At 40.3% G+C, this 17,087-nt stretch overlaps 3 protein-coding genes across 3 annotated transcripts; all 3 read right to left on the reverse strand.

The window, feature by feature from the left end:
• Window positions 1–200: 200 nt before the first annotated feature.
• LOC124211325 (tubulin glycylase 3A-like) lies at window positions 201–3,848 on the reverse strand. The gene is made up of 9 exons (XM_046610281.2): window positions 3,135–3,848; window positions 2,957–3,068; window positions 2,688–2,899; window positions 2,126–2,551; window positions 1,857–2,031; window positions 1,438–1,528; window positions 1,203–1,361; window positions 546–805; window positions 201–470 (listed from the first exon to the last, which is right to left on the reverse strand). Exons 1-9 carry the CDS (start codon window positions 3,846–3,848, stop codon window positions 292–294), a joined length of 2,328 nt encoding a protein of 775 aa, XP_046466237.1. The 3' UTR covers window positions 201–291.
• A 1,536-nt stretch (window positions 3,849–5,384) lies between these two features.
• Window positions 5,385–7,476, reverse strand: LOC138190499 (tubulin glycylase 3A-like). The gene is made up of 7 exons (XM_069133871.1): window positions 7,255–7,476; window positions 6,722–7,081; window positions 6,453–6,614; window positions 6,052–6,230; window positions 5,841–5,979; window positions 5,536–5,749; window positions 5,385–5,479 (listed from the first exon to the last, which is right to left on the reverse strand). Exons 1-7 carry the CDS (start codon window positions 7,474–7,476, stop codon window positions 5,385–5,387), a joined length of 1,371 nt encoding a protein of 456 aa, XP_068989972.1.
• Window positions 7,477–10,344: 2,868 nt separating this feature from the next.
• On the reverse strand, window positions 10,345–16,437 carry LOC124213415 (tubulin glycylase 3A-like). The gene is made up of 15 exons (XM_046614753.2): window positions 16,415–16,437; window positions 15,916–16,030; window positions 15,346–15,481; window positions 15,051–15,254; window positions 14,579–14,799; window positions 14,180–14,307; window positions 13,640–13,913; window positions 13,335–13,548; window positions 13,159–13,249; window positions 12,352–12,522; window positions 12,018–12,271; window positions 11,765–11,961; window positions 11,450–11,698; window positions 11,166–11,372; window positions 10,345–10,711 (listed from the first exon to the last, which is right to left on the reverse strand). Exons 1-15 carry the CDS (start codon window positions 16,435–16,437, stop codon window positions 10,472–10,474), a joined length of 2,724 nt encoding a protein of 907 aa, XP_046470709.2. The 3' UTR covers window positions 10,345–10,471.
• Between the last annotated feature and the right edge of the window lie 650 nt (window positions 16,438–17,087).

Consider the following 17,087-nt stretch of genomic DNA (forward strand, 5'->3'; position numbering starts at 1 on the left):
ACAAGGAAAAACTGCAATTTGTGAATAAGCAAAACGTGAAATGTTCAAATTTGTTTTTATGGCTAGTTTTTACCTACATACAAATACGCATGTGTGTGAATTCGTCACAATCGTTGCAAAATAATTTATTTTCCAACAAATTCTTAATCCAGTGTTAAAATGTTGAGTCTTGCTGAGAGGTATCTTGAAAATTTCTTATCTTGGGTAGTCGGTCGAAAACAAAAACATCGTAAACATCACGTGTTGATAAGACTTTGATAACTGGCATTCCAGTTATCTAAGAAAATCGTTTCATGGGTTCACTGAATTCCCACGTTCCTGTAAACTCTTCGGCTTCAACCGCTTTATCCCTTCACCAAGAACAAACATACTCGCACCCAAGTAGGGTTGAAAATCGGTAACATTCTGTTGATAAGCTAGAACAAAGTTGCCAGTATCGGCATTCGGGTTCACAGGACGATCTAAAACCACTGAAACGTCAAAGGCATTGTACTAGCAGGTGACAAAAGCCGAAGTTAGAAACATAAGGTACTAATTTTAAATACCTTTGACTAAACTTTCCATGACATCAGGATACAATCTCTCCGTCACTCTAGTACTCGGAGGATGCATTCGTGGATTTGTGTTAATTTCTATTAACCACACTGATAGATCGTTCATTATCATGAAATCTGCACCGTACAGTTCGAAGCTGCACCTACGTTTGTCCATGTGCTTTTGGGCAGCTAACATAGTTGCAATTATTGCCTCGCGTATCTTCGGATAGACTTCATCGTACCAAGGCTCGCCACTGTAGCCAGCTTTCCTGGAATAGATACTATACAAATTGTCCGTATTGCACAAAACATTTCAGAAAAATTTCTATAGTATTTGTGCACTGCTGATGAAACTGCAACGTTACAAGAATATTGCTGGTGTATGTACACAAGCGAATATGAAAACGTTGCTGTAGAGAGTATACGAAAAATTGGAATAATACAGCGCAAGGTATTTGAAATATGAAACTTTGTAAAGTTACGTTACTGCAATGTTTGAGCACTTCCAGTTGCAGAAACATTGCAGCAAAGATTACTGATCGTTCGGTACGATGGTGCCATCCCCTGAATATGGCTTTTAATAACCGGTTTATAGTCATCTGATGTGTATCGCGTTTACTCTTTAGAATTGGTAACATGAATAGGTTGATTTTCTGTCAGGCTAACTTGAGATAGTCGTTGATCTTTTTGCAGTCCCAATCCTTAGCGCGAACGGAGTTCTTCTGTTCTGAGTACTTGCACTGAACAGCGGTATTGCATATATGAACGGCTTCGTGGTAATTCGCAAAACTGAAGGGTCTCGAACTAAAGCGTAAGAAAGACTCCCTAGCAGATGTTAACGATCAAATGTAATATAACTTCAGAGCGAACATAGTAGTGATCTGATTTTTTTTCAAATTACTTGTATATCCAAATGGTCAAAGGGTAACTCTTGGTTACTAAATACCATTGCCGGACATCGAATTTGGTGCATTCGACAAGAAATGGTTTCTCTGAAACGAAGTATGTACTAATTTTTCCAGAAAAATCGTTACCGAAGTAATAGACGATTGAAACAAATAAGATCGCATCGACAATATGAAGACACTGTAGGTACTATTCTAACGTCTGCGATTCCAATGTTCCAGAAGTATTGCCTTGAATCATTACAGGAATACTGCAAGCTTATATGAAAGAGTAGACAACAAAATGTTGCTACAGGGTGTCTGAAACATTGCGAATGCATTGCGCAATATATGTAAAATATTTCAAACAGTGTGAATTTCCTATGGTATAATGTTTCTGTAAGATTGCGTACCGCACACTTATTCTTTTACGAACCAATATATTTCTGCACAACGAAGTAGTCTCTTCCACCGTCGTAAACCCGTTTCATGATATGGCTAAGTTTGTGAGTCATTACAATACCCGTTCCACAACACAAATCACTTGGTTTCAGGATCCAAATATTTCTGTATCCGTTTAGCTCAAATTGTGGATCAATATCTTTGACTTTCTTCAGCACAGCAATTGCAGCTACATACAAAATCTGCAATAAATTGAAAATGATACTCAATCAACCTATTCACCATCATTCGAGCTATGTTGACAAGTTGTATACTGCTTACCTCGATCTCTGGAAAAGGGGGTCCACTCGTCGTTTCAACGAATCCATTTTCCAAATGAACTGCCTTTATGTAATTTTGGATGAATGAATCCCATTCCTGGGACGAAACCGCGGCTTGCGGAACGTCCAAGTACTCGTTGTTAGCCGTAGCAACTAGTTGCTCGCACCGTTTTATGGCGAATTCGATTTGTTGGATAGAAATTGGCGACGAGCCTCGTAAAATGTATTCTACACCCTCTCGAATCTGCTCTACAAACCATTTCAGCAAACTCACCGCTGCCGTCATCCGATAATCTTCGACAAAAGCGTTCTTGTCACGACATGCGTTGTACGTTCTCGGATATTGAACATTTGACACCTTCTCCTCATAATTCCAATGCGTGTCCTCCAATATGGTTGCCATTCCAAGCTGGGCATCGAGAAAAGGATTCAACGTCGTTGAATCTGAATTAGTGATGCTTGCTCTTTCCCATAGTGGTTAGACTTTACGAAGAATGCAGCCACTACGAGTGTTCGATATGTTACTATATTGGTATTACACTTACTTTGGACGTGTAGATGAATGATTTTTGAAATCGATTTAGCAGCGTGCTCTGTTTGATGTTACTATTCCAGTCAGTGAACTCGTTCCGACAGTCCCATATGAAATCGGGTGGTACGTGTCTCAGCATTTGAAAGATTACCATCTTTTCATTGAAACTACCGTCTGGCAGTTGAATACTGCCCAACGAAGGTGCGTCCAAACTAGCGACGCTTCCTACACAATAAGAATGACATCATTGCGTGTTCAACTGATACTGTACCTGCAACTCACCATACGGTACCATTCGTGTCTTCGTAGATTCGTATTTTTGAACCCAACCTCTGGACTTCATTGAAGCTTCCAGATAAGGAATATCACCACGGATTAGGAAAATCTTGTGATTCTAGTGGAAGAATATGCTTCACACGGGTATATTTAGTATAGATAATTATCACGTGCACTGAGTTACCTTGATGGCTTTGGCGACCATTTGCTGAATCTCACTGTAACACTCTTTTCGACTCAGCTCGATTAAGCATGCCGCATTGCACACAATTTTATCACATTGGCTACCAACATTCTGCTCGTAACGCGTGGCAGGGCTGAAAGTATTCGCGGTTTTGGATTTCCCCGGATAGTCGTGGGGATTGAGAATTTTCATCGTATCATCAATCGTCGTTCCAGGATTATTACGAGACATCGTTAATTGAAACGGTTGTTTTAACGGTTTGTTAATGTTCGTGCTGTCCGATCGGTTGGCGGCAGCAGATTTTGGTGTTCTCTTAGGTACTTTTGCAGCCTTCACCAAGCCTTCAATCCCAGAACCGTAGGCAAAAACGTTCGACGTATGAGTTGACGGACCAACCTTGGACTGCCCACGCTGCTTTGTTTCTTTGACTGTTCTTGCATACTTCTGCAAGGGCCGCGGCTGCTTCGTGTTAAAGCCAGAATTCGTTTCCAAGTACCTAGACGAACCGAGGGCCACGTTGGGCTTCAGATCACGAGTTTCTTGCTTCGTTGAGTCTTGTTTAGAAATAGAAATTGGTCGTTTGGTTACGGGCATTGGTGCAGTGAGGTAAAATTCTTTCAGGTTCAGTTTTTTTGGCTGGTTAATCATCGTTGATTCCTGTTCCAAATTTAGATTCGAACGTGTGACATCTTCAGGATAAGTTTTGCGTTCCATGACGGTGAATATATGGGGTCAAGTCTGTTTAATAATTTGAATTTTTATAATTAATACGGAATTTTGGATTCAGGTTACATGACAGAGGTTACGTGTCACCGACATTTTTGAAAACCGTATCGAAAATATTAATCACCCGCAGACAACTTCATCTTCACTCTATGTCTCTGACATCAAAGACTAGTAGATGAAGGTCTGTCGATTTAACTTCATGTCGCATGAATGATATGTGTGTGAGAAAACGCGGGCCATAGAAAAAGTTGAACAAAAGTTGTTTTGTAGATGTTTAAATGATTATTTGTATGCCAAGTAAATAGATTTTTATGTCATGCAAGCAGTTGTATTGATGCGTGAGTTTCCAATGGTTTTGTTCGACTGCAACACAGAGTGTCCTCGAATTCCGAGACATGTCCCTTGACCAAGAACGTTGGTTCCGCGCAGTGGATACCTCTGCTTGTATATGCAAGTGAACTTGCCGTGTGGTGCACGTTTATTTTTACGTCTATCGATGACAACTGTATTGAAAAAACGTGACCTGAATTAGGCAGTGAACAACTTTTCATAAGCGAAAGAAAAATTGAGGTCGTTGTTTCTTTTCGCCTTATAGCAGATCCTTGGTCCTAATTTTTTCTTTCCATCAGCGTGAAATAGAGAAAGTGCTCCTATATTAATGAATTTACCCTTAACAATATCCTCCACAACCTCGGGATATAATTTGCTTGTAACTTCACTACTTGGTGGATAAAGGCGTGGGTTAGTATTAATTTCGATCAGCCAAACCGAAAAATCGTCCATGATTACGAAGTCAGCACCGTAGAGTTGGAAACTATTTTTTTGATTAGCCATATTCTCTTGCGACGCAAGTAATGCTCCAATTAAATTTTGCTTGATTCCTGGTAAAATGATCTTGTCCCAAGCGAACTCTTGACTCGTATCCCTGTGGATGAAATCTGTCAATGTAGTTGTAGCTATAAAAGTAGGCCGTTTCACACCAATCGCGGTAGATGTGTGATGGTAAATTCACGATGACATAAAACTGTGTCTTAACGAAGTAGTACAGATATACTATACTTGAGGTAGTCTTTGAAGTCTTCTAAGTTCCAATGCAACTCTTTAGGAACTCTCGGTTCTTGGTGCTGACATTTTCGATACTTGATTTGAACCATTGTATTGCACAAGTGAATGGATTCATGAAAGTCATCGAGGGTAAAGTCCCGTGATGCAAACCGAATGAGAATATCTCTACAAAATATATATATAATTTGAGAGTAGATAAGATATGAGAGTTCTGCAGCATAATCGCTATACTTTACTGGCTAAGCCAGCTTTCTTTTATTCGTGGAGGCTCGAACGACACTGACGTTCAATCGGTATAGCAGATTTTACTCAATCTGTAAAGCATATCCGATTTAGCCAGCGCTAAAGACCTATCTTGGCCAGTAAGGTAGATGATTAATCAAAAGATATCGCGTATCTTATTAGCTTTCAGTATTAAATATTATCTAGATCGAAAATCTATGATACGTGTTCAAACTCTTACCTGTACATCCAAACGATCAGTGGATGTGTACTTGTAATCAAGAACCATTGTCTGACGTCAATTTTTTTGTTGTAAACTAACAATGGTTTTTCTGAAAACAAGTGATTCTAATGGTTGGGATTTATGATATCACCTTAATCTACTTACCTATATACTTTTGCACGACATACTGCATGCCTTCTCTGGCTGTCAAGCTCAGTTTGTTCAGAATATCTGATAAACGATCTATCAAAACAATTCCTCTCCCTAAACTTTTATCACTTGGTTTTAGTATCCAAATACCTCGCATTCCGTCAAGCTTTTCTTGAAGCCGAAACTTCGACACTGCGGCCAAAATGTTGTCGGCAAACGCTAAGAGTTCCTGCGAAATCATTTTATTATCATCGGATATTGGAGTATCAAGCCTTTGACGGATTCTGAGGAGTTTAATTCACGCATGCATTAATGCTCACATCTATGTCAATTTTTGAATTTTTTTTCAGCATATCGTAACCGTGTATTATCTTGTAATACCAATCTAAAAACTGATCCCAAGTTTCCACTGGCACTTCTCGGTAATCTCGCCTATCGATATCTTCATGTGTATGAACACTATGACGAATCAAGCAACTAAGTTACCGGAGAATAGAAAGTATGCACTTGATTTGGAAGAGTTCGTAGCACCTGATGAATTCGGTACATCGTTCCAGAGCAAAGAGAACAGCCGAGACGGGAACTTTACCATTTTCTATCCAAGCACTCTGAGCCCCAGTAATTTTGGCAATGGATAAGAACCACTTGAGCATTCCTAAGCATGCAGTAATTCGATAATCAGCCATGAAGTCTGACATCTGTGAAGCCTGCTGGAAGTGTGGGGATTGATTTATTTATTCTCGTGCTAATGGACGAAAAGCAAAAAATTTCTTATTACGCGGTATATGTTGTAGCATCGTGGGAACTGTATATTGGAGACGCCAGACTCGTAGAACCAGTAAACATTCTCCAAGTTGCTGCACATGTCAACCTGCGGCGCGCATTGATTGGAGAATAATGATCAAAAGACATTGCATGCATAAAAAGCCTACCTTCGACGTGAAGTAACATCCGGAAAATTTGTTTACCATTGTTCTCTCGTCTACTCTGACTGTAGGCGAGTGTTTACTGGTATACCAAACCAAATTAGTAACGTTATTCCTCAGTAATTTTTCAACTTGTTCCAAGCCACCTTGAAAATGGTGCAAACCCATCTGATGTCAGATGAAATACATTTAAACGTTGATGATATAGACATGAACGCTTTGTTACACTCCTTACCGATGTTGGATTGAGGGGCCATAGACATCATCTTTCGTACAGTTCTTTTTTCCAACCATCCCCTCCCCATCAACGGCTTCCTGAGCAATGGAAAATGTCCGCAAATAACAAACATCTTACGGTCTTGGATGGCCTGGGATAGGAGCCTTGTAATGAAATTCAATCTTGCATCACCATTGGCCAACAACTTCAAGTACTCCTTGAATAAAATACTTCCGTTTCCTGACTTCTCACTGTCTTCTTCACAGCACTCTTGAAAATTCGAATTATGGTAGCTGGTTGTTGTGTGTGCCATGGTACCGGATGTCGTCACACTTTTTCCAGACAGTTGTTCATTTTTCACGCTGCAGAATTCATCTTTGTCGGCGTTGTAGCGTTCGATTTCAGTTTTAGGACATACCTAGAATGAATGTCATTTTCGATCAAGGTCAGTTGAGTAAGTTAGATCTATATCACGTTGTTTACTTTTCCACTCGTCGGTAAGACCCAGCGGTCGTGGTCAGTTTCTAGTTTAGAACTATCGAAAATATACGAAGTCTTTTTTGTAGTAATGCTTTTTGTTGATGAGCATACCTGCCAACCTCGAGAGTGCTGTTTGAGAACGCAGTTGTCTGAAGTTACCGTCACTTGCCATCTACAATTTGTCAATTCCGATAGCGGATTAGTAATACCAGGATCGATTATATATCCACGTTGTGATGTTGATGAAGGAGATGCTTTCACAACCAATTCGTGGCTAATATTTTTTTTGAATAACTGCAATTTGTCGGGATTGTTTCGATTGGTGTTTATCATTTTTAATCAACTTGGAGAAGGTATAAAGAAGCATTGACTATGTGGTAGCAATTTTATGTTCGCATTGACACGAGTTTTTTAAAGTTAATCCAATGACATTTTTTTTTCTTAACCCCTTTCTTACGTCACAAACTTACGCTAAGCCGGAAATGTCGTAGCGGAAGTGATCTCGCATAACGATAATTTACCCACAAGCACAGCTGCTTTCACGTTCATTTAACTCCAACCTCGGTACCGTCAAATGAATACAAGGGTGGCATTGTGATAAAAAAAATGTTAACCGTGAAACAAAAGACAGAAGAAAACAAAGTAATGCTCAGCAGTAATCAGGATCCGTTACCAGTATTAAACGTGACACCCATTTCCAATATCATTTTCGATTAGTTACTTGAAAATTACTGAAATTTTTAGTCTTCTCAGTAAGACACGCACTATCACAAAACGTTTGGGGAGAAATTTTAGGTCAATTTAGATGTTATTATGGAAGAAAATTAAAACGTACACATTCATTTTGGCATTATTCATCTCTTGGAATGGAGTTTCGCGGGCCGCACGAGAATACTGGAAGACATGGAGCTGCAGGCGAAGGTTTTGCCGTTGGAGTGGCCAAGTCCAGCACTCAAGTTCTGAAACGTAGTCCTGAACATGACTTCGAATGCACTTATTTCCGACAGCGATCGAAACGAATTCACACTGCCGTAAGTGTTATGCTCTAAGGAAACTCGGAAGATGGTGAGCGACGTTCATGCCCTGTGTAAATACTACCCACACAAAAATACCCCAGATATCATAACCCCCCAAAAATAACTCACAACAATAACAACCATTGACAAAAAATTAATTAGATTAAATTAAATTTCAAATGCAGTATTAGCAATTAGTAAAAACAATAATTAACAGTAATATTTCTTGTAAATCATATTCTACTTATGATTGTTTAATGCAGAGTTATTTGTGTTCGGATTGTTTTTTTCGAGGGTTATTTTTGGTCAGGTTATTATTGTCATGGGTCATTTCTTTTTGGGGTTATTTTGTTCGGGTTGTTTTTGCTAGGGTCAATTCAGCTCGGGACATTATTTCTGGGGTATTCGGTCCTAGTATCGTCGGAGCCATTTAAAAGAACCTCAAAGCTGTACTTCAATCTTTAACAGGCATCAAATTCTGGTGGGCTCCATCCCGTAGCTATCCGTAAAATATACGAACAATCGGACGAATACACAGACTCGGACAGCGAGCCAGACAACAGTTCAAACGTGGAAAGATGGTTGGAGAGTTTGCCAACGAATGGCTTTGAAGAATCTAGTGCACCAAATTCTGTAGCCTTGGACAGATCGAGGGGGCCGGAGAATGTCGATGAAATCAATGAAGACAGTACGAAAGACCGGGAAGATGATTTGGAGACTTTTTCAAGCATTACTGACAATTCTCGAATAAGCTTAAGGTCAAGAACTGAAGATCCGAAACTTCAAAAACCAGGAGGTACCCTTGAAAAACATTCATTTATCAATCTTGATGAAAGCCCAGCGATGACAGATTGGCTCGTTCAACGAGCACCCAGCCATAAGGTGGGTAAGACTTTACGGATGCGTCGAAAAGTGCCGTTGAATACTGAAGTGGAGGCCGAGGAGACGAGACATTCAACCGCGAAAGGAAAAGGGGATGAAAATATTAGTGCAAATTTACTTCTTAGCGAGATTCGATGCGAGGATAAGCTTAAGCCGAGGAGTTGGAGCAAATTGTCTTTTGAAGAAGAAGACCATGATAAGGTGAGGCTGGAAATTGTTCACGGGACAGAGAAATCAACGCTATGTAAGATAGTTAGGAAATCAGAAATCGTATGGCCGTCTGATGATGCTAAAGACTCGGAAAAACTTCGCAGTAGCAACAGTCTGTTCCGAGTGGGAATAAAGCTCAAAACTATTCCATGCGTGACATTTAAAACGCCATGTTCAAAAATAGTCGAAACGGAAAGTGGCGGCGCTCAATGGTCAAGGCCGAAACAAGTAAGGACTACATGGCGGAATCGTAATCAAAAGCGAGGGAAAAGAATTCTACAAGGACTAAAAAACACTTCCGGTGGAGACCGTCGACAGAATTCATTGCTAAAAACTCGAGAGGTAGTACAGAAAAACCACCGACTTTTCGAAAACATGGTGCAGGTAGGAAATATTACGAACCCTGTGAGACCTCCAAAAAATTTACGAGTCGTGAGATTCCAGGACGAAGTGGCATTCCGAACATCTTCTGAAGTTTGGAAACAAGCGAAAATGCTCAAAGTTGCAAGAAATAAACGGATCTTGCAGACGGTAAAGCAAATCGTAAACAATATTAGAACCGAAGAGCAAAGTCTTAAATCGGCGCCTCGAGATGCATTGGATTTACGAGGAATGAGCGTTGAATGGAAGAAGGATCGTAAAAGATCGATATCGTCAATCGAGAGCAAAACGATCGAAAGAAGGAAGCCAAAATTCACAAATCCCGTTGTCGAGAAATGTTTGGACATAGCAATGGATGTTGCGTTAGACAGATACAAATGTTCTCGAAATACATGGGAAAGCTATATTAAAGAAAAATCGCGCAAAAATACGTCATCAACGGCTTACGAGTCACCACCTGCCAAAAAGCCAAAGCCACAACAGGATTTTTCACTACCGCAAACCTCATGGCAACCTATTTATAATTACTTTTCGTCGTCTCCGTCATATAAATGAACAAAAAAAGGACAACTCTGTAATTTGTAACAAAGCAGATGCAAACCATTTTTAATTATTTACACTCTTGTGAATATTGTAGTCATCATGATTGTGGTCGAAATTTTAAATGTGGAAAAAAAAAATAGAATTAGGTACGAAAATTGGGTGAAATATATAAGACATAATATTCTTTATTGACCAGGGTACATGAATTGAATTAGATAAACTCTGAAATTGGTCAAAGGGAAAGTAATTAGATTGCACATTATTGCTGAAGAGTAGAATAAAGATGATTCTTTCGTCTATTTTGTCAGACCAAGGCCCACGGCGTACATATCAGTGATATTGGACAACACTTTTGTCTTTTTTGAATGACTCTGTTTGCGTTGGCTACTTCTGTTGTGGTTTCTTCCAGATGGTGCTCGTACTATTTTGAGGGGGTGGTTTGGCGCTAACAGGGTAGAGAGAGTCGCTGGTTCCGGTGTATTTGCATTGATTCTCTTGTACTTATTTATCGCACTTTGCATAGCTGCGCTGATAATCTGAGGAGGTTGTAAGTAAAACTCATTACAATGATGCCGGACCTTCCCATTTTACTAACAAGTTCAACAAGTCATACTTCACACTTTCTTCTTCTTTTAAGTGATGAGTTAAGAAATGAGTCTCATCGAACTTCGTGAAATGATAGAATTTACGATCACCATTGTGTAATCGTTGGGAAAAGTTCGGAAATTTGATAAAAACGCTGTAAATATAATGGCAGCAGATTTTCAGTCACTCTGAGGTTATGTAACGCTACTGCATAATTAAATTACATACTTTATGCGTTTTTTCATGAAATTTCTGAATTTTTCATAGCAATCACACAAGCGCGATCATCAACCCTATCATTTTCCAATGCTTGAGGAGATTTTATTTCTGAGGAAAAGTCAAATGTGTAAGATACAATGTTCCGAATTTGTCAGTAAGCCAAGAAGGGCCGACAAGATGCCTGACCTTTTCTTCATGATGTTGTTGCGTCTGTTTTTCCACCCTTGTGGCAGTCGCGACTGTGTTCTGGGGTTGCCTGAGTTCCATTATTGTCGAGATGAGTGTTTGATGGCCGTTTGCAACTGCTTTGGCGGTGTGTTGACTGGACCTTTGCCTTCCAGATTGAGTTGTCGGTGTATTTTTTGTCGCTGATTCCATCTTCGGGTAATTATCCTGAAATTGGTTTGATTAAATCACAACTAGTCATCACATGCAGTCAAACATTTGTCGTGAAAGAGAAATGCAACGACCTGCGGGGGATTTTTGGTCTTAGTGGCTGATGATGATGTCCGGGTGGAACTTTTCGGCCCTGTTTCAGGAATCTTCTGCGGAACGATTGAAGTTTCTGATGCAGTTATGGCCTGTCGCATTTTAGGGGATTCAAGTTTGTAGTAGGCGTAGAATTCTTGATCTAGCTGAATCTCAAGTTCCTCAATGAGGTCTACGATGACTGGACCGATGTAGCTATGAACGGTTGACTTCGAGTGAGTGATACATGTCTGCAAAATATGAAATTTGTCATCAGCCGAGCATTCGAAATTCAAAAAACGAATCGATCGACTTACAGCTGGGGACTTGCTGACAAGACTCAGCTTCGAGTCGTGGCCAGACGTGTTCGGCTTTTTCTCCGTCGAGACGATTCGCGTCCCCTGGAGGGAAAGCGCTGCTCCCAGGTACGGTTGGCAACTGGGCATTCGCTGACGGTAGACCAGTTCGAATTCCCCAGTCTCCGCATTCTTGTCCTCTCGAGTATCTATCACAACTACGTGAAAAATTATTAGGTGCCGACTATTCAACGACAACGTCACTGGAAGTTACCTTTTATGGTGTCCTCCATCACCTGGCGACAAAGCCGCGTCGTCACGCTGGTCGTGTAGCTCATGTCCGGGTGACTGTTGATCTCGATCAGCCAAACTGAGAAGTCCTCCATAACCATGAAATCGGCACCGTAGAGTTCGAAGCTATTTTTCCGCCTGTCCATGGCCTCTTGACTAGCGAGAAGCGACCCCACTAGGCTCTGCTTCATCCCCGGATAGATCAACTCGTCCCACGCGTCGTTGTGACCCTGAGCTCTGTACGGTTAACGTTAATAACTTGCAATTTTACTGACGAAGATCATCAATCGGGGCAAAAAATTAAACGACGGGTTTACTTCAGAAACTGCTTGAATGTCGTTGCATCCCACATGTTGTCCGCTGGCAGGGCAGGATCACGATCAGTGCTGTTCTTGTACTTGCACTGTATCGCATGATTGCAGAGATGGATCGATTCGTGGAAGTCGACAAGGCGAAACTTTTGCGAGCAAAACCGAAGATAGCTTTCCCTGGAAATTTAACTCGACTAACAAATCGTTATGAAAGAAGGTATTACATCCACTCGCACGACAGAATAATTGCTGCTACGCTTATTCTAAGACACGTAAACTACGAGCATGATGTAAACTGGGTTAGAAGATCAACCCGATAAACCGCCACGCTGCACAACTGAGCTTGAAACGGGTAATTTATTGATGGATTGCCGGAAGCCCGACTACTCCATATATATTTCCGTCCTAAATATGTATTCCCAACGCGAATGGATCGAATTTGATGTAGGCTTATACGTATGTGTGCCAGTGGACGAGCGTGCCTACTGGTACTAGGGCGAGTAAGACTATAATTACCCATTGTTTCACAAGAAATCACTAATCGCCGATCTATATTAGGGGATAATGACGCATCTTTAGTTAGGGATGGATTATGTCAAGTTAAATTTCGAGTATAATTGGAGAAACTCTTGTGAAACAGCATGCCGAATACAAAATTACAACCCAACCTGAGAGACAGTCTCACGTAACGGTGCATATTTCGATCGATGAGAATCTGCATGGTGTTTGTATACAATAGTATAGCATTATGAGCGTGTCGTGCACGAATGACATAAAGATACAAGTTCCATAACGTATGGAGATAAACGATACCTGTACATCCATAGGGTGAGGGGTTGAGCACATGTGACGATAAACCATTGCCTGATGTCAAACTTCGTACTGTAGATGAGAAGCGGCCGTTCTGTAACAAGTAGCCAGATATGTTTTGTCAATATTTCATAGTAAAAAATCCAAGGATGGGTAAATATTTTTTCCAAAACCATTACCGATATATTTTTGAACGACGTATCGAGTGTCAGACTTGTTTGCGGGGTTGATCTTGGCCACTACGTCTTCTAATCTGTTCATCAGTGTGATCCCTCGTCCCCGACTTTTGTTTCCCGGTTTCAATATCCAAACGTTCATAATTCCATCCATGTCTAATTGCGGCCAGTATTTACGAATCCGTTTCAATATGTGCCGCGATGCAAGAAAATATTTCTGCAGTTTTACAAAGCATCTTACCTTTATTCTGAATGACTCAATCCACTGACAAAATTTTTCAGTTAATTATAATATATTCCAAACTCACATGAAACGGCACATTGTTACGGACAAAGAGAGCTTGTCCCAAAATAATCTTGTAGTACCAACAGATGAACTGGTCCCATTGATGTGACCAAACGCGTTCGGCCTCTTGGTCAATGTCTTCGTGTGACTGAGCACCTATGTAATTGCTGCATCTTCGGATCGCGAAGTCCAAGGCCTTCAAAGGGATAGTGCCGTTTGGCGATCTCGTTGCGTTTTCTCCCTCGGTATTTATTTTATCTACCAACCATTTCAGAAGGCCGAGACAGGCAGTGAATCTGAACTCAAGTGCGATATTATTAAACCATTATCAGAATTATGTTCAATGAGATTCGAAAGAACTGCCATATGCAATATTGCACAACATTGCAGCAACGTACGTTTTCAAGGTTCAAAGTATTTCAAACACACCACGCAACGTATGCGCAATGTTGCACTCGCAATGAAAAAATATTGTAACAATGTTTCTGCAATATTGCGTGCGCTGTAGACTGGGGGAAAATAAGGTATTAAATTGTTCTAAGACCTGACGGTAAAGCCTCACCTAAAATCCTCGATGAAGGCATGCATTTGATCACCCTGACAAATGTTGTAACATCGTGGAAAGAGGGTGTTTGCCACTCCCGCTTCGTAATACCAGTGCATTTGCCTCACGTTCGAACACAAGCCCACCTGAAGAGTAAATCGTTTAATCCTGAGTCCGAATTTCGTTCGTACATACCGCGGCATTTCCTCTAGCATGCATACCCACCCCAAACCCCCTTTTAAACCTGTCAGAATCGATTAGAACCGCATGCATGCGGCTTGAGGAGGTTTGATTGAATTGTAAAACGCTAATTTCATTATAGCATGAATTTTATCGAGGCTTGAAAGCTCTGAAAAGTCGATTCGAACAAGTGTTAAAGCTATGTATTCTGTCAGTGAAACTTATAACCGAATTTACTTTCGATGTGAAACCGGCGCGACAAAATCTGTTGAAGATTGTCGACTTGTTGTCCTGAGCTGGCCATCCCGGCCATTCTGACCCAGTATTCCAAAGAAAGTCGACCACATGATTGCTCAGCATTTTCGAGATCAGTAGATTCTCACTTTGTTGATCTTTCAAGTCGCCAATCCCTGCTAGAAGCGCAACTGGGTTCGACTCTACACTCAGGTGTTGATCTGCTAAAAGATTTGTTTCGTACGGAATCATTTTAGATTGTAAATTTGTGATGAGTGATTCAACTGCAGGCTCTATTGTTTTGAAAGAGTCATTAGAATATATTCCAACTAATAGTGTTGTTGAAAACAAGGGGCGAGGAGGGTCATAGGGAGGCATACATTATCATACCGAATTCAGGCGTTTTTGAATTTCGATGGACAGTGAGTTACAGTGCCACAAAATTCGAAGAAACAGAATTAGACGCAGTTCTTACCATTACCAGTTTTCCGATAATATTTTTCATACCATCCCCTCTTAAGCATGCACTCACGAATAACCCGCGACCTTCCATAGATCATGAACGTGTGATGCGCCGCAATAGCATCCTTGACAATTTTCTTAATCCGTAAAAATCGTTCCTGAAGTGTCGGGGGAAGGCTGTTAGTCAAATGAACATTGTTTGATGCTGCAGCGCCTTCTGTAAACGAAATTTCAAATACATTAGCCGATGAATAAATATTTCGTAATAGTAAAGCGGCAAAAAGCATTGACAATGAAAAATTCAATACCACTCATGGATTCGGTTCCAGTATTTGGGTCACTAATCGTAGCATCGCTCTTTTCCTGTGTGCTCGAATTTTCATCCTTGTCTTCGCTTTTGGCGTCGCAAGTTTTGTCCGCCGTTTCGATTTGATGCGGATCATCCTTGGCAAATTGCACATCGTAAGCGATCATGTGGCAAATATAGTATTCAGTTTTCTAAGATCAGCAGAAGTCAATCCGCGTCATTGCTCTCCTGTTCTTTTCGAAGAACGCACTCGATATCGAAGGGTAAACTTTTCTATGAATAATTTATGATTCCACGTTTTTCGTCTACTAAAATCTGAATCGGAACCCGCAGAAATTCTTCTGGTTCATGATATTCTAATTCTGGACTGCTCCTGTGTTTGGAAATCTAATTTCGGTTACCCTATAGTGGTTAAAGGTCCTAGTCTAGCATCCCGAAAAAATTACTCATGGCATAGGTACAATTAATACTCCTCGAGCCCAGAATGAAAAATTTTATTCTAAGACTCGAGTTTTTTTCCGACTTAACGTTACTGTAAGCTGCGAGTCATAAATGACTGTTGATTTCATACCCTGAACGATGATCCACTAGCCGCACTTCCGGCTGAACTGATCGCCTCGCCGACCATGTGCTGCAGGGCCGTTGGAATCCAGTAGAATCCCGCAGGCGCGGAAGTACGTTCTTGGCTAGAAATTGAGGACAAGTTGGGTTAGTCGGGTAAGATCGGGTTGGGTGTTTTGTGGGGTGAGGGTAAGGGTCGTCCTTCCACGTACCAGGCGCCTCATGGCTCTCATACATGCCCAGATATCTATGGAAAGACGCTGATTCGAAGGAGGTTAATCAACCCTCTATATACACCTTATCATAGTATACTTTGACCCATTTACTAAAACGAATACCACCTCGGTGCAAATTTCTGGTACTCGAAGCAAATCTATGAAGGTTTCTTTGAAATTCACCGTAAGACTCATTAAAATTCTGTGCATTGGAATTGTTTGGAATGGTCTCAAGGATTTCAGAATTATCAGAAAAACATCAAATACCGCACAGGAAAAATCTAAAATGATTACCTTTCTGGAAAACTCTCGAACATGACCTTAACCTGAATTTTACTTCGAACGGGAAATCTATGCAAAATTCTTTGAACTCGTAGTTTTTGGGATATGTCACAGAATTTTATTCAGAAAAATTTTCATTAGTGTCAAATTTATGTTTCACAAATCACAAACCAGTTTTAGATTTTGTCAATAACACAAAAATTTCAGTGTTCCTAAATAGTTATAAAATAAAATTGTACAATGACTTCTAAGCACAAGTATAACGGTAATAGTCAGAAACTAGTTCATCAATGAATTAAAAAAATCGAAATGAAATGAAGCAAATTTGAAAATTTTGCCAAAGTCAATAACGAATCAGATTTGCGTGAAACTAATTACTAATTCTTGAATAGTCAAAGTCAGATTAGGTCTAATAGAACTTACCATAGAAAATTATTCAATAGGGATGTTAACCACAAAGAGAAGCAGAATGAGAAAATTGCATAAAGCTGCTTTGAGCTGTGTAAAAATTCTTCGAATAAGGATGCCTGTAGTTTGTTTATCATGTATTTAATACTTTGTTTCAATTTTCAAAATATGTGCATGAATAAAAGGAAAAAAAAAGGTTACAAAGAAATCGGTTGATCCAGAAACAGTGGATGGCTTGAATAAACACGTCACGGTCAAATCGCAACATATGAGGAGC

This window comes from Neodiprion pinetum, chromosome 2 (genome assembly GCF_021155775.2).
Source record: "Neodiprion pinetum isolate iyNeoPine1 chromosome 2, iyNeoPine1.2, whole genome shotgun sequence".
Taxonomy (NCBI): domain Eukaryota; kingdom Metazoa; phylum Arthropoda; class Insecta; order Hymenoptera; family Diprionidae; genus Neodiprion; species Neodiprion pinetum.